Source organism: Canis lupus, chromosome 20, assembly GCF_011100685.1.
Source record: "Canis lupus familiaris isolate Mischka breed German Shepherd chromosome 20, alternate assembly UU_Cfam_GSD_1.0, whole genome shotgun sequence".
Taxonomy (NCBI): Eukaryota; Metazoa; Chordata; class Mammalia; order Carnivora; family Canidae; genus Canis; species Canis lupus.
In genome coordinates this window covers 3,893,719-3,914,687 of record NC_049241.1, presented here as the reverse complement: position 1 = coordinate 3,914,687, position 20,969 = coordinate 3,893,719, and the positions used below count along the sequence as shown (strand labels likewise).

At 55.0% G+C, this 20,969-nt stretch overlaps 1 protein-coding gene across 4 annotated transcripts in view; it reads right to left on the bottom strand.

Annotated features, from left to right (window-relative positions):
- FBLN2 (fibulin 2) overlaps positions 1 to 20,969 on the bottom strand; it is a 97,900-nt gene that overhangs the window by 50,920 nt on the left and 26,011 nt on the right. For all 4 annotated transcript variants that reach the window (XM_038565528.1, XM_038565527.1, XM_038565529.1 and 1 more), the window contains one exon: positions 7,232 to 8,587. In XM_038565528.1, coding sequence (XP_038421456.1) covers positions 7,232 to 8,528 — 1,297 coding nt within the window. In that variant the 5' untranslated portion in view covers positions 8,529 to 8,587. The remainder of the gene's footprint in view (positions 1 to 7,231; positions 8,588 to 20,969) is intronic.

Below are 20,969 nucleotides of genomic sequence, written 5' to 3'. Positions count from 1 at the left end.
ACCGGAGTACATATGGAGTATCAGTCACATCCAGAAGGTGGAAACAATTCCGTCGATGGATGCATGGATAGAAAACACAGGACATCCACACCATGGAATGTTATTCAGCCATAGAAAGGAACAAAGTACTGACGCATGTCGCAACATGGATGAACCCTGAAAGCATTATGCTAAGTGACAGAAGCCAGTCCCCGAAGACCACATATTGGATGACTCCACATCCAGGAATGTCCAGAATATGCAAATCCACGGAGACAGCAAGTAGCTGTAGCTTGGTTGCTGGGGGTAGGGGGCTGGGAGGAGGAAATGGCAAGTGGCTGCTACTGGGTGTAGGGTTTCTTCTGGGAGTGATGAAAATGTTCTAAAACTGGAGTCCAGTGATCTCTGCACAACTCTGATAAAAACTACTGGACTATACACTTTAAGGGGAGACTTGATGGTGCGTGAATGTATCTCAATAAAGCTGTTCTGAAAGATAGAGGACAGTTTTAAAAATAAAATACAGAAACCCACCATAGGCCTAGCCCTGCCCCTGCCCCATTTCCTTCCAGTGCTCTGTGCTCTGGGGCCAACAGACACCAGGAGGGCCCAGCCAAGGCCATGCAGACCCACTTGTGCCTCCAGGTCCCCCATGGGAGCCATGAGCCCATCCCTCCACTAGGAGCCCGCAGCCCCTGTCCAGCTCTCTTGTGACCTCCAGAAAAGCCCCCTCCCCTCTCAGGATCCCAGTTTCTCATCCATAAAAGAGAATGACCACACAGACCATAAGGTGAAACTCTATGCCCTGACAGGTACCCCCGGTACAGGACCCGACCCAGCTGCCAACCGGAGCCAGGCTGGTGATGAAACCAAGGACAGCTTGCCCAGCAAACTGCAGAGCACCCACCCAGTCTGAAGGGTGGGGAGCCTTCACTCAGCAACCCCAATGGCCCGCCTGTGGCACATGGGCCTGGTGTGCCCGCAACTGCCAATGTTCTGGGAAAGCTAGAGAACTGAGATATATGTGAAATCTTCTGATTTCAAATTATTCACAACAAAATTCTACTGCTTATAAAGATGCTTTGCAGAAAGAAGCTAACAGTGGACTGAGGAGAGGACCGTGCGCCACATTAACAGGACAGTGGGCAGAGGTGCAGGCAATGCTGGCCTGTGTTCTTGCTCCACGCAGGCCTGGCTCCTGACATGTTCGTCCTCCCGACAGCCTCAGGCACTTGTAAACATGCCATTTTGTCAACAAAGAGACTGGGCTCAGAGGGGTGATGTCTCAGGCCCCAGATCATACAGTGAGTGGTGGGCTTCAGACCAGGCCTAACTGTGGATGTGGGGAGCCCAGGCCCCCGGGTTGCCTGTCCTATTGCTCTCAGCAGGCCCCATACAGCCCTAAGCATAGTCAGATACCCCATTTCAAGGCCCCGTGGTTTGGGGTGATGAGAGGAAGGGCTGGCTGGGCCCTCCTATTGGCTCTCCTGGCGGGGGCTCTGCTGCGGAGCAGGGCCTCAGCCTCCACGGGGCAACTCCATCCTCTGCCTGCTCTGGGGGCCTGGAGCTCTAGCAGGAGGTGATTATGTTGCACGGGATATGAGCTCAGGTGTCCGAGGTTGCAGCCTGCTTCCCTCAGGCCCCACACAAATCTCCCACAGGCCAAGACTAGAGAAGAGAAGGCAGGGTCTGCAAGGATCCTCCAGGGACAGGAGAGTCTGGGAAGGTCCCTCTCTCCTGTGCCCCTGGAGTCACAGCCTGGTGGTTATGGGCGAGGCTGGGGGGTGCTGGGCAGGGGGGAGGGGGTGCTGGAAACCCACAGACATTGGGAAGGCCCATTGCCAGTCCTGTGTTCTCGTCCTAGCACCCAGAGGGAGCACTGCACTACCCAAATAAGATCACCTCCTGCCTTGCACCTTCAATGGCTCTCCACTGCTTTTGGACAGACTCAAATATTCACCTTGAGGATCAATACCATCATGGTCCCCACCCCTCCCCAGGTTCATACCACTCACATAGCCTCCTTTCAATCTCATGTACTCCCTCCGACTACAGAGCCTTTGCATGTGCTGTGTCCTCTGCCTGGAGCACCCTCCCCTCTCTGCTTGCCACCTATCACTCAGTCAACAAGCCCTAGTGCTCAAACATTACTTCCCCCAGGAAGCCTTCCCTGATCCCCAGAAGAAGTCAGATCCCCCAAGCCAGGCTTAGAGAGCACATCCACCTCTGTCCTCACCCCTGGTCATGGCTCAGAACGTCACACTCATGTGACTATTGGGCTACCTCTCCCTCTAAACCGTGAGCTCCCCAAGGGCAGGGACTGTGCGGGGTTTTGTTCTACACTGTACGTTCAGCATCTGTCACGGCCCGTGCCCACACCGGGCACACAGAGACAACAGGGATGAAGACATGAAGAAACACGTGGGAAATCTGGATCTACCTCCACTCCCTGTGCATATGTTCTCCGACAAGGGGCCCGATTCCTCTGCTGTCAACGAGGGATGGGGGCGGCAGTGAGGATTAAAGGGGTTAATTATCACAGCGCCTATAACGGTGCTGGCTCAAGTCACAAGAACTACAAAGCATCTGCAATTAACAGAGTTATTTGAGTTTTAAAGTTTCTCTGTTAACCAGAATGTCAAAGCATCCAAAGACCCCTGCCCTGCAGAAGCTGGTTACTTGAGGGTCCCGAGGAAGGGGCCCCTTTCCTGCCAAGCGGTCTGGGGGCCCACTGAGGTTTTGCTGGAGACCTTCCCAGGAGGGAGAAACTTGGACTTCCTGAGGACCACCTGCCCCAGGGCGCCCTCCCCTAGGGCCCAGAAGGGCAGCGGGAAGAAGTCCCTGGCTCCCGCCTCCGTCCTGCCACCCCAGCAGTAGGCAGGGAGGGCCCTCCCACAAAGTCCCCTGAGTGACAACAGACATCGGACCCCCTCTCCCCGGCCCAGGGAGCCGGGCATGTGGCTTCCATTAGGCCACATCTGGACATGCTCAGAGGCAGCCAGGATCCCTGGCACAGCTCCGGCTCAAAGACAGGACCCCCACCCCAGCCGGGCCTGGGGCAATGGCTGGAAACCTCCTTCTCCAGGCCCCAGGGCTGCCATGGCAACATGGCGAGGGTCATTTCCGGCTCCATGGCCCGCCTCTCAGCTAGCTCCCCTGGCAGGGCAGGGCAAAGCTACCTCCCCGGCTACTCCCCACTAAGAGCCCCTCGGTCACTAGGGATGCCCAGCCCTCCCCCCACAAGGTCCCCACATCCTGGAGGATGCTCCATCGGGCCCCTGACCCCCACCCATCAGGCTTTCCACCACCCACCCTTCCTGAGCTGTGCGTCCTCAGTTATGGCCATGAATAAATCTCTGTGTGTGCTTGTCCACTGAACACCCTCGGAGGGGAGAGGCTGTGCTGCCCCACTCACAGGCGCAGCCCCAAGCACAGACAGGGGCCCACAAACATCTCTTGAAGAAGCAAACAGGTAAAGGGGCAGCCCGGGTGGCTCAGCGGTTGAGCTCTGCCTTCGGCCCAGGATGTGATCCTGGGGACCCAGGATCGAGTCCCCCACTGGGCTCCCTGCATGGGGCCTGCTTCTCCCTCTGCCTGTGTCTCTGCCTCTGTGTGTCTTTCATGAATAAATAAATAACATCTTTAAAAAAAAGAAGAAGAAGAAGTAAACAGGTAGAATGAAGAGTGGAGGGTGACAACCAGTAGCTAACATTTTTAATTACTCAGCAAGAGCTATGCTCTGTGCCAAGCACTGGACATGAATCAGCTCATTTAATCAAGACGCCCCCACGAGGCAGGGACTCACCTGCGGCTTACTAATGGAGAAAAGGAGGCACAGAACTGTAAGCCACTTGCCCAAGCTGAGCAGTAGTGGAGCAGAGCATGGGAGCCGGTGGGTGACAGTTGGACACGTGGTATGGAGAGGAGGAAAGGTGGGTGGGGGTGGTCAATGGCAGGCTAGCCCTTGTTGATCTGGCCAGAGCCAAGCTCCCCTGGCTCGCAACTTCCCACACCTTCCTTTCCTTGCACACCAAAAAAACACAGCTGCCTGTCCATGCCCTGTTAATTAGCTCTGGGCTTTGCATGTGCTAGGCCCTCCACCAGGACAGCCCTCAAATGGAGTGGGGGACACCAAATCAGGGGGCCTCTGCCCCAAGCAGCCCTCATCAAAAGCCACACCTCAAAATCCATTTGAGAAAGCACAGGGCAGAGGAAAAAATAACTAGGGCTCCTGAGAACAAAATCAGTCTCCAAGATTCCAAAGGCCCAGAACCACAGAGAGGCCTCTGGAGCTAGAGGCGGGGGTGAGGGGTGGGGGCTGTGTCTATTTTGAAACCCTGGGAGGCTGCAACCCAAACTCGCTGCATGCACCATGCTCCAGAGCCAGGCCCGCAAGCTCTCCCCGGGCACACATGTACTTCATTACAGCCCCCAGCTCACCCCACGCATGCTCCCCACATCCTGCAGGCTCAGGGCTGGGTAAAGAGGAGCCCCCTAGTTCCAGCCCACCAACTCCCACTCTGCAACCTGGAGCCACTAGCCACACCTCTCTGACCTTGACGCGCTCAGTTTTAAAGAAGGAGCCCACCTCCCCAGCTTGCGGAAAGGATCAAATCACAGAAATGGGGCCTGGCACCTAGGAGGTGCTGAGCAAGGGCGAGCTCCATGCCCTACTCACCATAATTGGGCTGGAAGGAGAGCCATCTTGGCTGGCGGTCGTGGGGGGCTGATCCTCCCACTAGGTCAGGAGGAGCCTGCAATTTCACCCCCTCACTGTGTAGGTACAGGCTTTATGCAGAGTCTATGCCCAGCAAGGGCTATAGTACTTGACAGTCGGGAAAACGGGGCCCCAGCCAGGTAAAAGACCTGCCCAAGGCCACACAGCCGTGGGCAGAAGGGTGGGCTGCAGAAATTCCAGAGCCCCCTCATGCCCCCTCCTCCAGGAAGCCTTCCCAGATACCACCCAGGCATCCCACTCTCGCTGCCCCAGGCCTGTGGACATGGGCCGTAGTGGTTCATTTCTGCCTCCCCAGGGCCCACCAGGGCCTGGTCACAGTTAATGCCTAATGAAGGTTTATAGAGAAGGTTTACATACGAGATTGAACAAGACATAGATTCTCAGCTATAAGGAGGGATCTCTAGACGAGCAGACAACTGCCTAAGGTACCCTAAGAGGTGAGGCAGGGAACCGGGGAGTGGGAGTGGTGACAGGATCAGACAAGGCATAAAGATTCAAGGAAGGCTTCCTGGAGGAGGGCAGGGAACAGTGTGAGCAAATGGGTGGAAGAGAGGGGATATGTCAGTATAAGGTGTTTATGGGATGGCAGGGAAGCTAGGATGAGAAAGGATGGTAGAGGGGATGGCCAGAAAGCCCCCAGCGATTCGCTCATTTATTTACTCCGTTATTTACAGAGAGCCAACTGTGTTGCCAGGCCCTGCTGGAGGCCGTTAGGCATAAGCAGAGAAGATGACGGGTATGGTCCCTCCACTCATGGCACTAACATTCCAGTGGGGGTAACAATGTTAAACAACTTAACTAAGTGCTATAATGTCAGGTATTGCTAGGAAAAATTAAGCAGGGTAAGAGGACGGTGGAATGCTCTTTTAACTAGATGATCAGAGAAGGCCTCCCTGGGTAGGTAAGCTCGAAAAGAGAGCTTAATTGAAGGAAGGAATGAGTCACATGGACACCTGGGAGAGCATTTCAAGAGCAAGCGGCAAGTGCAAAGGCCCTAGGGCTGGAAGGTACCTGAAAGGGGCTAGGAGGCCAGTGCTAACCAGAGTGGGTAAGGGAGAAGCTCAATAAGAGCTGAGTGTTTATGCTCCACCCCCAATGTCATATGTCAAAAGCCTAATTGGGGGGTGGGGGGCCTGGATGGGTCAATTGGTTAAGCATTGGCCTTCGGCTTGGGTCATGATCCCAGGGTCCTGGGTTCGAGCCCCACGTCCAGTTCTCTGCTCAGTGGGGAATCTGCTTCTCCCTCTCCTCCTGCCCTCCCTTCGCTTGTGTTCTCTCTCTCTCTCTCTCTTTCAAATAAATAAATAAAATCTTTAAAAACAACAAAACCCTAACAGGGATGGTATGTGGAGATGAACCTTTGGGGATGTAATTAGGCCATGGGGGTGGAGCCCTCATGATGGGATCAGTGCCCTTCTAAGAAAAGAGGCAAGAAAACCAGCTCCTTCTTGGGATCTCTGGGTGGCTCAGTGGTTGAGCATCCGCCTTCAGCCCAGTGCATGATCCTGGAGACCCGGGATCGAGTCCCATGTCGGGCTCCCTGCATGGAGCCTGCTTCTCCCTCTGCCTGCGTCTTTGCCTCTCTCTCTCTCTCTGTGTGTCTCTCATGAATAAATAAAATCTTTAAGATAAGAAAAACCTGCTCCTTCTCTATGTGTCTCAGATGAGCTGCACCTTCGCCTGCCACTCAAGGAGCAGAGGGCCCTCACCAGACACCACATCTGCCATCACCCTCATCTTGGACTTCTCAGCTTCCAGAACCATGAGAAATGCCTGCTAAGTCCATGGCATTGTTGTGACATCAGCCAGAACAGAGTAGGACAAGGGTGACGGAGAGTGGTCTGGGAGGTCACGGGGCTGACTGCGGCAGAGCCTGCAGCCTTGAAGAGAGCCTTGGCCTCTACTTCAAGTAGGTGGGAGCCACGGCAGGGTGCTGAACAGAGCAGGGACGAGAATGACGTGTGTGTTGACAGGACCCCTGGCCGCAAGGGGCGGCAGCCCTGCTACTAGGCTCTCGTGAGGAGCCTCCACGGGAGACCACATCTCTTCCGCTGTCCCCTCAGAGACCAAGAACACAGCCATGCCCAGGTGCTACTGTCAGACGGGATGTGAGCAAGCAGCTGCACCACATGTGCAAGACTCCCTGCTTCCTGCCAGGGCACCTGCAGATCCCACTGGGCCCAGCCTGCACCTGAGCTGAGCCCTCCTGCGGGAACTCCAGCCCTGATCAGGTGCATCTACCAGGCCCCCAGGTAGCCCCGCACCTTCACCAACAGGGACCTCACCCCTCGCCGCCCACTCCACCCCTAGGAGTGCAGCCAGGGAGAAAGCACCATCTCAGAGCCTCCGGGCCTGGAGCGTGGGGGCCGGGCTGACTGTCCCCAATCTGGCTCCATAGACCCAGCTCCCCCTGCCCCAGGCAACAGTGCAGAGACCTGGGGGGCACTGACGGGGGCCCTGAGGCTGCCCTTCCCTGGGCTGAGCATCCCTGGAGAAACCAGAATAGGCTCTTACCTTCAGGGTCACCTCTGGGGACAGAATGAACAGAGTTAGGGTCTGTGTCCTCCGCTGGCTGAACACGGGGCAGAACCGGTGGCTGCTTGGGCACTTCTTGGGTGGGTGGGACCCAGGGTGCCTCCTCGGGAGATGTGGTCAGGACAGTGTGGGTGCTGGGCTTCGTCGTGCCCCCGGGAGAGTGCGGTGTGGCCTGTGATGGGGGGACGCCGGCCGTGCTGGACTCCGGGATGGGCCCGGCTCCCTCCTGCCCTGCACTGCGAAGGGTGGCCTGGGCGTCTGGGATTAAGTTCTCTTCAGGCCCCACTCCCGCCGCTGCCGTGCCCTCTTGGGCGGGGAGATGAGGCCCAGCTGGGTCCACAGTGGGCAGTCCATCCAGTCCCCGGGGGCCACCTGCGGCGGGCTGCTCCCTGACGGCCAGCTCTTCTGCCCCGGCCTGCCCCTCGCCCTGGCTGTCCTCTGTCACTCTCCTGGCTTTGGTTTGCACGGGGGCCGGGGGACCCAGGGCAGCAGCCGCCGTGGGCCTGGGGAGGGCGGCCGGCCAGGGGGTGTCCTGGATGGCGGAGGACGGCTGACCACCGCCTCCCAGCGCGGCCGGGCCCCCTGCGCCTGCCTGGAGCTCGCCCGCCAGGGCCGCCGCAGCCTCCGCCTCAGCCACCTCCTGGTCATAGCTGTAGGGATCTTCGTAGTGTCGCTCAGGGTCACCCTCCTCAGCATCTGAGAAGTTCCCAGCAGTGGCGGAGGGCGCAGCCTCGGCATCTCCGCGGCAACCAGGTAGCTGGTAGCAGATGAGCTCACCGCCAGCGTCAGGACAGTGGCAGGCCCGGCAGGGTGGCAGGTGCGCGGTGTGGCCGGCAGCGTACTTGCGCCCAGCGTGGACACAGCCCACCTGGCCGCACTGCGGGCAGCTGTCGGCCACCACCACTGCCTCAATGCAGTTGGGGGGCAGCTCCGGGCACAGCATGAACTGGCAGCTGATCTTGCCGCCGCCGGGGGGGCAGGAGCACTCGGTGCTGCCGAAGTCCACAAAGTAGGACTGGCCGGCGGGCACGCGGCCACGCACAAAGCCGCCCTGCAGGCAGTCGTAGTACTGGTAGCCCTCGCAGGCACAGCCCTGCTGCACGCACGTGGCGCAGCAGGCGCCCGGCTCCAGCGCCTCCTCGATGCAGTTCTCCAGCGGTGGGCACTCCACACCTGTGCAGTCCTGCCTGGGGGCGGCCCCGCCGGAGCTCGGGCCCAGGGCCAGGGCCAGGGTCAAGGCCAGCCAGGCTCCCGCAGGCGCCCGGAGCAATGCCATGGTCCCGCGGCCAGTCTGGGTGCCACCTCGAGACGAACTGCCTCTTCTCCTGCAAGGGCCTGGGGGAACCGGAAAGAACACCTGTCAGCACTGCAGGGCGGGGTGGGGGGGCCCGCAGGTGCACACACGCCAGTACCTGCACGCGGCAGGACGGAGCCCTGGCCAGCTTCACCTGCATGCGTGCACCCCTGTAATACTGCACACGCACATGCTTCCGGGCACGTCTGCTCAGATGCACAGACGGGGGCATCCACAGAGTCGCCAGCTCAGGGCCACTGACACCCCCCAACCCTTGCCTGCCTTCTGACGCATGCCCTCTGAGTAGGAGCCTCCTGCCCACAGCCTCCTCCATGGGCCAGGACACCACTGGTGGACACACACACACGCATGCACATACACACACACACACGACCATCCAAGTAACATCTGTCCCCGTCAAAGTCCAACTTGATAGCCGGCCATCCACTGAGAAGCCTGGCTGCCAGCCAGAGGATATGGTCAGGTGGATGCTGCGCAGGAACAAGCCCCGTCCCGGGCACAGCCAGCCAAGCCTCCCACCAGAGCCCTCAGACCGCCGGGCCCAGGAATAGCCCCCAGCAGAGCCCCTGCCCTTGGACAAGTTTAGCCACAGGGGAGGCTCCTGCCAATGTCCTCAGCTGCCTCAGCAAATGCTACTGCCCTTCCCAGAGTTATTCTAGATACCTTCTGTCCTTAACACCCCCTGTCAGTCCTGTCCACTCCCCCCAGGAACAGCTCTCCACCCTCTGGCCCCCACCCCAGCCCCAGCCTCACCTCCCATCTGCCCTGGGATATGCCCTCCATGCCCTCTGCAACCCCACTCAGCAGACCCCTAGTGACCTGAGAGCAGCTGACCCCAACACACCGCCGCTGTGGCCCCGAGCCCTGTGGAGCCTTCCCTGCAGCAGGGAAAAGTCTGTGATCCCAGTGGGTACCGCCCTGAGCCTGCCCTCACTCCCAGACAGGGCTCCTTCTCCACCTACCGCAGCGAGGCTGAGCTATTGTTTGTTTGCAGTCACTTTGCTAAAACTGTCTGACTTCCTAAAAAATGGGGGGGGGGGGGGGAATAAAGTGACATCTCTAATATTTTAAGTGTTTGTCATTTCAAACCTGTAACTATAAAAATTTCAAACCTTTACACATTCAAACAAAAAAGAATATGATAATGACTTCTTAAAAGTTTCTGACAAGAGGAGGGAGGGAACAGAGTGCAGAGCCACCACTGTTTCTAGAGGAAGCGGCCTCATGCTGCTGCCCCCTCCCCCCTCCCCCTGGAGGGTAAGGGCCTGAGTCCAGGGGACAATGACAGCAACTCCTCCGACTCTTCTGCACTCAGTTCAGCGGGACCTGCAAGTTTGCCTCTGCCAGCCAGTCACCCAACACCGACTGAACAGGCCCTAAGTGCTGGGCACCTCTAGAACTGGGGGTTCTCAGCAAAGGAATCAGCTCTGTGGCCATTGTGCCAGCAGAGAGGCTCTGATGTGGGGAGGCAGGTAATAGACCCACTGAATGCCCGGCAGTAATAAGCACAATGGAGAAATAAATGACAGAAAGCAAGGAAGTGGAGCAGGAAATGACTGGGACTGTGGGAAAGCCTATTTTAGCCAGGGTGGTCAAGCAAGGCTTCTCTAAGGAAGTGCCATTTCATCTGAGACCTGAGTGAATCACAGGAGACAGCCATGTGAATATCTGAAGGTTAAGGCATATCTGCATGTCAGCCTACCCAACAGCAAGTGCAAAGGGCCTGAGGCAGGACCAGCAGAGGGCCACCATCGCTGAGCACATGAGCAAGGATGAGTGAAGTAACAACAGTCAGATCAAGCAGGGCTTCTGGCTCCGGCAGGGGCTGCTGGGAGCTGTGGAGTCTGGGACCACCAGACGGGACTCTCTACTCACAGGGATTCACCCAGCTGCTATGTTGAGAACAAGGGAGCTAAGCAGGGGCAGGGAGACCAGGGAGAGGGCATGAGATGGCCAGGGTGGCAAAGGATAGGAGGCAGGAGAGGATGAGGGGAAGGGGAGTTATTTCAAAGGCAGAACTGACAGGATTCGCTGACAGGCTGGATGGGGTGTGACAGGAGAGGAGTCTGGGAGGAGCCACCGAGGTTTGGCCCAAGGACCTGGGAGGATGGAGCTCTGGCTTCCCGAGGCAGGGAAGGCTGCCGAAGGAGGGCCTGCAGGGGGACGTGCAGCCCAGCTGGGGCCACGCCAAGTTTGAGAAGCCCAAGGAAAGTCCGGATGAATCTGGTAAAGCCAGGAAGGGACATCCCCTTTCCCCCAGCCGAGAAGCCACCTCAGGAAGGGGGGCTCTATAAGCACAACGAGGAATCAGGAACTGGCAGTAGGTTTCTGAAAAAGAAAATTCAAATTTCTGACTCCTCTTGAAAACCACCGAGCCCTAGCCACTTTGAGATGTCACACAGGGGATGGGTTCCTGTTCCCCACAAAGCCTGTGTGGCCTCATCACTGACTGACACATGTTGGGTGTGCTTGAATTCAGGGTCCCCCCCCAGGCTCACCCCAAAACTGGGGACCTCATGCTCATTCCCACTACGGTCTCCAGCTAGAAGAATGGAAGCATGGGGCTTGTGGCATGCTGCTCAGAGCCTCCTGCGCTGTCTGAAGGTTGTGTGACCCCCTGCGAGACAGCTAAGACCCACGGAGATGTGTTCAGAGGAGGTGGCCCAATGGGGAGGGGGCCTGGGCCCCTTAGGGTGCCTCAACTAGAGAAGAGAAGCCTCAGAGAGCCCTGGTACATCTCCACAAGCTGCTCTGGGAAGGTCAGGACCCTCAGGTGTGTATGAAGGGTGGGGGGCATGGGGGTGGATCCCAGTTCCGCATGGGAAAAGCTTTCTCCAGGTCAAGCATTAGACCAGGCTGCTAGGGGGAAGGGATGAGCTCCCTGTCCTTGGAGATAAGCAAGCAGGGCTGGAGACACACAGGTGAAACACAGGAGGGCACAATCTCTACAGCACTGGTTCTCAGATGCAAACACATCCCTCCTGGAGACTCCAGCTGCTGTTTCCCACGGCCCCCACAGCAAGTGGCCCCCTTAATGTCTGGCTTCTGCAGACAACCCCCCTTTCCAATCTAAAAAGAGGAGCCACAAGGGGAGGGGCAGAGCAAGGGAGCCTGACCTCCCTGCAGGGGGGAGCCCCAGCAGCCAGACCATGGTCACAAACAAAGGGCCTCCAGCCAGGCTGCCCAATGCCTGCAGACTGGGCCATGCACTCCCAAGGTGGGAACTCCTCAGGGACAGGGGAAATGCAAGGTCAAACCCGCACAGGTCCTGCCCTATACCCACCACCCTGGCAGACCGAGCTAATGGATGCATATTCAGAATAACAAGACTGTGACTATTACAAGGCCAGCTGGCCTAAGTGACCAGTGGGATGGACACCCTGGAGAGGCCTGGATATGCAGTTAGGTCCACAAGTATGTCCAGTGAGCTCTCCAAAGAAATCTGCAGCAGGTCCACATGCCCACAGTAGACACCCGGTATTCGTCGGCTGGTAGGTGGGGGACACACAGCAGGGCGCAGACCACTGTGCTGTTACCTGTCCCTGGAGTCACTCCCCTCCCTCCTTCACCCTGCCTCCACCTGGGAGGCTGAGCTCTCCAGCCCGTGTCCAGGAGGCTCCTGCACTCCTCCATGGCAGCCACTGACAGCACAGAGGATGGGCAAGAGAGGCTGGGGTACCTATTCCCCATCTCCCTCCCCGCCTTCCCTCAGGGCAGGGGTCTGGTGGTGGCTGCCCACTGCTCTGCCCAAGGCCACAACTCCAGTTGGGTGACCCTGCTGGGTTCGGAGAGCTGCCTTTTCCCCTGCCCCTGCAGGCCCAGGGCGCTAAGGACTCCCCACCCACTAGAGTTCCCCCAACCCTGCCCACACCTCTGTTCTAGGTCTCTCCATTAACCACTCCTCTGGGAAACCCTGGAAGCCCCCCCCCACACATACACACTCCATTTCTTGCTGGGACCCTGACAGACACTTTCCTGTAAGGACCCCACCGAACACTATGTCGGTGATTTGCTGTGCAGAGAGCAACAAGGTTGGACCTTAAAAATAGAGCACCAAGTGGAACAGGTAAGAAACAGAACAAGCTAGCCCAAGGTCGTTCATGTGGAGTAAAAATACACACATCCAAGGTAAAATACACCAGTTGCAAAACACAGGCAAACAGATATGCACTGAGCAGAACTGGATGTAGCCATAGTGGGAAAATGGAATGGTGTGGGGAGCAAAGATAATGGGAATAAACCGACCAATAAAATAAAAGCAGGACCCTGCAGAGACCAAGATAATGGTGTGTTATTAGTTGAGAACTGTAATTAACTCAACTATTAGCGCCTGAGGTCTAGCTAGAAAACCAAGAAGAATCCCACGTCCTAAGTGGGCCCCTCTACAAGCAGGAACCCCACCAGCCTCGGGGAGGGTTCAGGTAGGGGGGCCCTGCACCCAGCTCCACGCTGGGGCATGGCCACATGACCACACCTAGCCAACCCACAAAGCTCATCCCCTCCTTCACTGCAATTGGCTGAGGGATGGGCCTGGGGACACGGGTAACCAGTGAGACTCAGAACTTCAACTGCCCCCATAGGGGAGTGGCAGTGGGGATACTGAGGCGCCTGGATGAGGCCGGGTGGCTTTCACCCGGGTCTCTGAGAGCACAGAGCCACCAGGGAAGACGTGTGACCACCCTGCTGGTGAGACCACATGAGCCCAACATCCATGCCTCCTGCATACAGCACTGGGGTATATGGGTCCATTCTGAAGGCCCCCATCAGCCCAGATGCCAGGTGAACACCACAGACATCCCCAGCTGATGCCAAAAGGAGGAGCCAAGACCTGCCTAAATGTCTGAGCAAGTTATATGAATGCTGTTGCTCTCAGCTGCCAAGGATCAGGGTAGTTGGTCATGAGGCAACAGGTAACCAGAACCACTGGGATCTAAGCAATTAAACACAGATGATCTGGAGATGGGAGATTCCGCAGGACAAATGTCCCCTGCCCCTTCAGCACATGAGAAGAGCAGGCAAAGGACAAGGCTGCTCTAGATCCAAACAGACCTGAGACAGAACAGCCCAATTCGTGTGGGAATCCTGATCAGCCCTGGGTGTGAACTAACCAGATGAGAAAGCCATCTCGGCTATCTGTGGGGTTCCAAGGACGGACCAGGGACCAGCCGATCTTTCTGTGAGGTGTGACGGCTGCCAAAGCTGGTATGCTTTCAAAATTAATACTTTCTCCTTCTTTACTAATCTTTTCTTGAGCCATCATGCCTATAATATGCCCTAACATATGTCAGTGTGGAGAGCAGTCAAAAGCAAAATGGCCAAATGTTCACAACTGCAAAATCTAGGTGATGGGTGTCTGGTGTCCCTTCTGGTCGTCTCGGTTTCAGTCTGCCACTCTCCACAATGAAGGGCTACGGTCAGTGTGTAGGTGGGGCTGAAGGCCAGGAAGCCACCGACACTCACATGTGGAAGTGCACCCAGCTCGGTGGGGTGGGTCTTTGACTCCCAGAGCTGGAGGTCCCGGAGAGGGCTCCAGGCAGGACCAGCGGTGGGTGGAGGTCATGGTCCAGGCTGCCACAGCTTTGGTCTCTGTGGATTAGACACCTGCTGGGCGGGGAGAGGGGGCAGCAAGGACTCTGCTGTAGCCCAGGGTCAGGTTCTCACAAGTAGGGGTGGGTGCATACTTAGAAAGGGTCTCTTCCCAGGGAGCATCCCCTGAGACAGGTGTCTGAGCACAGCGTGGAGACACGCCTACTCTCCCTCTGTCCCCCACCCCAGGGCATGGGGGGAGGGAGGTCTCTGGCATAGCAGAGTCAGAGGTACCTTGGGGTGCTGCTCCACCCTCATCCACCCTCCCTCACTCTGGCTGCAAGCTCCCCTCTCTGCTACCCTCGCGACTGCTGCCCCAAAACTCAAACACAAATCTCTGCAGTAAGCTGGCACCACCTCGCACAGCTCCCATCTACAGCGGGCCCAGATGAGAACTCTCTGGGCTGCCAAGGCCATGCTGGCGCCCCCCTCCCCCATGGCCCTGGGAGATACTGATTCATCGCGGTGCTGTTATCGAAAGTGGGGTCTGGTCTCACATAGCGTCAAATCACAAGATAAGGAAATGCTTCCCTTCCCTGGGCCTCTGATCCTTCTGATCCTGACATGAACAGGCTTGCCAAAGCTAGCAAATAAAAACACAAGACATGCAGTTATCGGGGAGCTTCAGATAAGCAATGCGCAAATGTTTAGCTTAAGTATGTCCTGTATAATACTGGGGGTGTGCTTATTCATTGCTTATCTGAGATCCCAATTTAACTGGGCATACTGCATTTTCACCTGACAACCCCAGACAAGAAGAAAAGCTCAGGTTGGTGCTGGCATGGCTTCAACACTTTCTAAATATTTGCAGGGGATCTCTCTTTTAAACAAGAGACAGCTATATCAAAACACTGGGACTTCCAAGCAGCGGGGGATGACAGAAGAGAAATAAACATACAGGACACTTGCAGACACACTAGTTACAACCATGTGAGTCATCAGGACCACCTGGCCCTGCTCCTCTCAGATGCCTGCCCCAAACAGCTCCCTGCTGCCCCCCAAGTCCAACCAGAGGGTGGTCACAAGCCAGCCTCACGGTCCACATTTGAAAATAGTTGCAAATATTATAACATTTCAATGTCATTAATTTATAATTAATTTAGTGTTATAACATTTAAAATCTGAATACTTTGCACCGAAGTTAGATGCCCCCCCCCCCCAACTTCTCCAGGAAAACTAGAAGGTAGGACCTGCTGGCAGGGCTTCTCTGGTCCATGGCAAGTCCACACTCACTCCCCATTGGCATCAGTGGGTTCCCAGTTCACTATCCCCCTGGACTCCCTTGGGCCTTGGGCTTCTCTTATCTATACCCAAAGGAGGGAGGCCCAGAGGAGTTCCTGCTCCATCCTGCCTAGGGTCGCCTCCTGAATATCCTGGTCTCCTGGGGTTGGACCCACCTCTTCTCTAAGTGGCAGACAGGGGGATTTTGCCCCCTTTGCAAGGTACCCGCTACTACCCAGGTGGCCCTAGTAGGCCACAGTATGTCAATCCTATCAGATTCCAACCACATCCCACAGTCATACAACATACACAGTGCAGGAGGGAATGCAGGAGCTACATGCTGTCTTAGACCTCAGAGGAGGAATCTGGCATGGGTTCTCATACACATGACTTATTGGCCGACAACTCCTGGAAGAAGGGAAAGGGGCACAGGAGACAAAACTGGGCAAAGATGTGGTGTTGGTTAGAGTCTGGCACTAGTCTGATTCCTGGGGAGCACTGCAGTGTGACTGGCACCCCAGGGCTTGTCCCACTCACGGATCTGAGTCAGTCACTGGCGAAGGACACAGTGGGGTGAAGAGGGAAGGATCACTTCCCAGGCACGTAGTGGGAGGCAATGCCTGCTGGCCATGGGTAAGCACCTGCAGAAGGATACAGGTGGGACCCATTAGCAGCTGACACCTGGAGCACAGGGGATGAGTGCACCTCCAGGTGAGGGGGACCAGGTGGCTACAGTGTCTCTCACACACGTGCACATCCCCCCCACACAGGGCAGGAGCAGATAAAACAGTGTAGTCCTAGTAAGTGTCCCCAAATATATCTTTAACTTATTTTTTTATATTTTATTTGTTTGAGAGAGAGTGCACAAGCCAGGGGGAAGAGGCAGAGGGAGAAGCAGACTCCCTGCTGAGCAGGGAGCCCAATGCAGGGCTCGATCCCAGGACCCCAGGACCATGACCTGAGCTGAAGGCAGATGTCTAACCCACTGAGTCACCCAGCCGCCCTATCTACCTTTAATTTATAATTTAGTCTGAGATCACCCCAGGCTCAGAAAGTAAGAAAGTATGTACTAAAAATAGTATTTGCATACCCATGCTCATTGCAGCACTATTCACGATAACCAAAAGGCAGAGGCAACCCAAGGGTCCATCAACAGATGAGTATTTAAATAAAACATGGTCTATACCTAGAATGTAATATTATCCAGCCTTAAGAAGGAAGGAGGTTCTGACACTGGCTACAACACGGACGAACACTGCAGACATTGTATTAAGTGAAATAAGGCAGGCACCATAGGACCAATACTGTAGATCCCACCTTTATGAGGTCCCTGGAGTCATCAAGTTCATCGAGACAGAATGTAGGACGGTGGGGGCCAAGGGCTAGGGTTGGGGTGATGGGGAGTTAGTGTTTCATGGGGACAGAGTTTCCATTTGAGAAGATGAAAATGTCCCAGAGATGGACGGTGGGGGTGGTGGCACAACAGTGTGAATGGACTTGATGCCACCAAACTACAATGCTTCAAAATGGCTAAGATGGTCCACTTTCTGATTTTTTTTAAGATTTTATTTATTTATTAGAGAGAGAGAAAGGCAGAGACACAGGCAGAGGGAGAAGCAGGCTCTATGCAGGGAGACTGACGTGGGACTTGATCCCGGGTCTCCGGGATCATGCCCTGGGCTGAAGGCGGCGCTAAACTGCTGAGCCATCGGGGCTGCCCAGTCCACTTTCTGTTATGTGTATTTTGCTACAATAAAAAGTAGAAACACATGCACTGTGGAGCCAAAAGTGAATAATGAAAGAGCTCAGAGAGGAGAGGAAAGAAGGAAGCACACTGAAGGCCCCACAGGAAACCAGGGCTGCTCCAGACACTCCCCCTGCTAGTAAGCTTCCTGGCAGCCAAAGCCAGAAGGGAAATTAGAGGATGACCCAGTGCTCCTTGTCGGATCAGAGGAAGTCATCTAGTTCATCGGGAAAAATAAACTTGTACTTGGCACAGAATGTCAGCAGGGGTTTTAGCTGTTGGTTAGGTTCATACTATCCATACTCAACTATCACTTCCTCAGTGCCAAACACTGAACTCAGGGTTAGCACACTCTACAGGTAGGGAAACTCAGGCCTAGGAAGGGTAAATGATCTGCCCACAGTCATATCACCAGTAAAAAGTGGCATGGGGATTTGAACCCAGGTCTGTCTTGCTAAGGGAATATAGCCAGAGTCCTTTACCTCGTAGATTATTCATCACACGGCTGCTACCCGCCACCTCCTATTACAGGGACTGGGATGTGACAGTTGAGCAAAACCAACAAAGCTCCCAAATGGGGCCAACATTAGTGGAGGGAAGAGACAAGGAACAAATGAATAAGAAGATACTATAGGCATCATGAGTGGTCACAGCAGGGGTGCCTGGGTAGCACAGTTGGTTAAGCATCCAACTTTTGGTTTCAGCTCAGGATGAGATCTTGGGGTCCTGGGATCAAGTTCCACGTCAGGCTTCATGCTCAGTGAGAGTCTGCTTGAGATTCTCTCTTCCTTCTCCCTCTGCCCCTCCCACCTATGCATGTGCGCGCTCTCTCTCTCTCTCTCTCTCTCTCCCCTCAGATAAATAAATCTTAAAAAAAAAAAAAGTGGTCAGGACAGCAACCACATGCAAGAGATGACATTTCAGCTGAGACTTGCCTGGCAAAAAATGTAGTGGCTATGCAAAGATCTGGGGATTGATATCTCAGGCAGCAGTAAAAGCATGTGCAAAGGCCCAGGGGTAGGAACCAGCTTGACACATTGTGGCTGGTATGCAGGGAACAAAGAAGAGAGCAGGATGTGGTGAAGTGAGCAGCAAGAGGAGAAAAGATGGAGGAAGGGGTATGAAAATCAAGGAAAGAGAGAAGCTCCAAAGAGGAGTTCCATCAGTTCCCCATGGTCAGTGCCCCTAGAGAACAAGAGAAAGCATCCAGAACATTTAGCAGACACCATTCCAACAGTGGGGTGGGGGCCCACACCAGGTCCAGCACACTGGGAATTCAAGAAACAACTACAGGGGTGCCTGGGTGGCTCAGTCAGTTAAGCATTCAATTCTTGATTTCTTGATTTCGGTCCAGGTCACAATCACAGGGTCCTGGGCTCAGGCCTTGCGTTGCCTGCTTGAGACTCTCTCTCTTCCTCTATGTCTGCTCCTCCCCCGCCATGCACACGCTCTCTCTCTCTCTCTCTCTCTTTCTCTCTCTCTAAAAAGAAAAAGAAAGAGAAAAAGAAGGAACTATAGACATCCTTTCAAGGAGTCCAAGGAAGTTTTCATAAAGTCCGAAAACTGAAACATCATATGGGGAATACAAACATAGGAGACAAAACTAAAAGCCAAGCTGGACTGTCCACCCCAGAAGTCTGGTGATGGGCACCTGGTGGGCAGAGGAAGACAGGGAGGGACCATGGGAACTCCTGGGTGTGGGGGCTGTCCTCCTGATGTACCCAGGCAGTGGTCACTTGAGGGTATGCTGACTTTCATGTACTTTTTTTATATGTATGCTTTTATTTTTTTATTTTTATTTTTTTTAATTTATTTATGATAGTCATCACAGAATGAGAGAGAGAGGCAGAGACACAGGCAGTGGGAGAAGCAGGCTCCATGCACCGGGAGCCTGACGTGGGATTCGATCTCGGGTCTCCAGGATCGCGCCCTGGGCCAAAGGCAGGCGCTAAACCGCTGCGCCACCCAGGGATCCCATATGTATGCTTTTATACAATAAAAGAGATTTTTTAAAGAACAGAAAAAAAAAAAAAGAGCCAATTTTAGTAGTCCAAGGAAAGAAAACAAGAACTAGAGAGGGTGTTGGCAGAAGAAATGAGAAGGACAGGAAGGATGTGAACAATAGTCACAAATCACCGAAAGTAAGTAATCATGTTTGGCTTCCGTCTTTAAAGTCTTATTTTCCTTCATTTCCTCGTGGGCAAAAGTCTTCATAATCGCTGGCATCGTTTGCAAGGAGACAAGGCTGGCCGGTGAGGAGACAGGTTACAGGGCCAGGGGCGTGTTGGAGAGGTGGGGTGTGGGTCCTCGTGCTGGGGGGCGGGCAGGGCTGAAGGCATAGGTGGGTGGCCTGAGACCCCTGAGGAGAGGGGAGGGGCTGGGGGACACAGGGTCTTTCAGCCAACCCCTGGTGCAAAGTACTGACGAACATCGGGACCCCAGGTGGGACACAGAGAGGGGCTGAGAGCCTTGTGTCCTCAAAGGCTCACTGGCCCCTGGGGATCGCCAAAGGGGTGAGCTCATGAAAACACTGAAAAATCATCCTTCAAGTAGAGCAGCCAGGGTATATTCCCCTCCCTGCTCTCTCCTCCCTAAAAAGAAAGGAAAAAAAAAAAAGAAATGAATAAAAAGCTCCTCAAAGCCTGGGTGAGAGCTGACCCTGTATACATAATCATTAATCTCATTACCAGCATAAGCAGGTGAAAAATCACAAAGATGAATGTCCATGACTTACAATCAACCTTCAAGAAAAGAAAATATTGCTTTTGGCCCCAGGAGGGAGCTGCTATATTCCTTCCCCACAAGTCACAACTCTGGAAGGAAGAAATGCTCCCAGGGAGGAGCAATGAGACACGGGCCTGCCCATGGCCACGCTGAGCTCACTGCTCTCCCCACCTGGTGTCCAGCGCCCTCTACCACGCCCGGCCCCAGACAGACCGGCCGCGTCATACCCCTGACCTCTCCCTCCCTCTGTGACAGATCCAGGCATCTTCCAGCCAGCCTGCCCTGGGCCCACCCGCAGGAGGCTTTTTGGCTCATCTCCTCTCACCCCCGCTCAAAACCCTGAATGGTTCCCTGTCACCTCTGGGCCCTTCGAGAATCCAGGAAAAGCTATGGGCAACAACCACCCACCCACCCACACACACACCAAAAAAAGGGAAAATGCAAGCAAAATCTGGTAGCAGAAACCATTCCATTGTATATTTACCCGCCTTCTAAGAGCAGCACGCGGGCTTCATTCTGGGGTCCACACCACCCCACTGCCTCTCACTATCACTGTTTCCTATTCCTGTCACAACAATGCCAAATTCAGACTTGGACAGCAGGCTAATGTGAGCTCAAGAAACCCAATTCAAGTAAGGTTTTGGGCAAACGGCCTCTCTCTCTCTCCAGTATGTTAGACATGAAATGATATCATGTCAAGGATCCCTCGAGCCATCCTGTTCTCAGGTGGAGACTGTCTGAGGCTAGAGCCAACTCAAAAACAAGAAAAGCCCAAGAGGTGGAAAAACAGAAACAGTGATAGCTGCTGAGCACCTGGATCCAGCTGCGCCTAATTGAAAAACTGAATTTTACAGTGATATGAACCCAGTGTGTTAAGCTAACCTGGACCAGCTTTTCTGTCACTTGCAACTGAGAGTCTTACAGATACATGAGCATACTCCAAAAGCTGTTGTAGATCATTTTAAGGGTCCCATGGACTCCCTGGAGCTCATTCACAGACCCCTAGTTGAAGACCCCTGGCCCAGGGACATAGTGAAAACTCCTAAGAGTGGCATTCGAAGTCCATCACCATCTAGCCCCCATCTATCTTCCCAGACCCATCTCCCTCTGCTGCCTTCCATCCACCC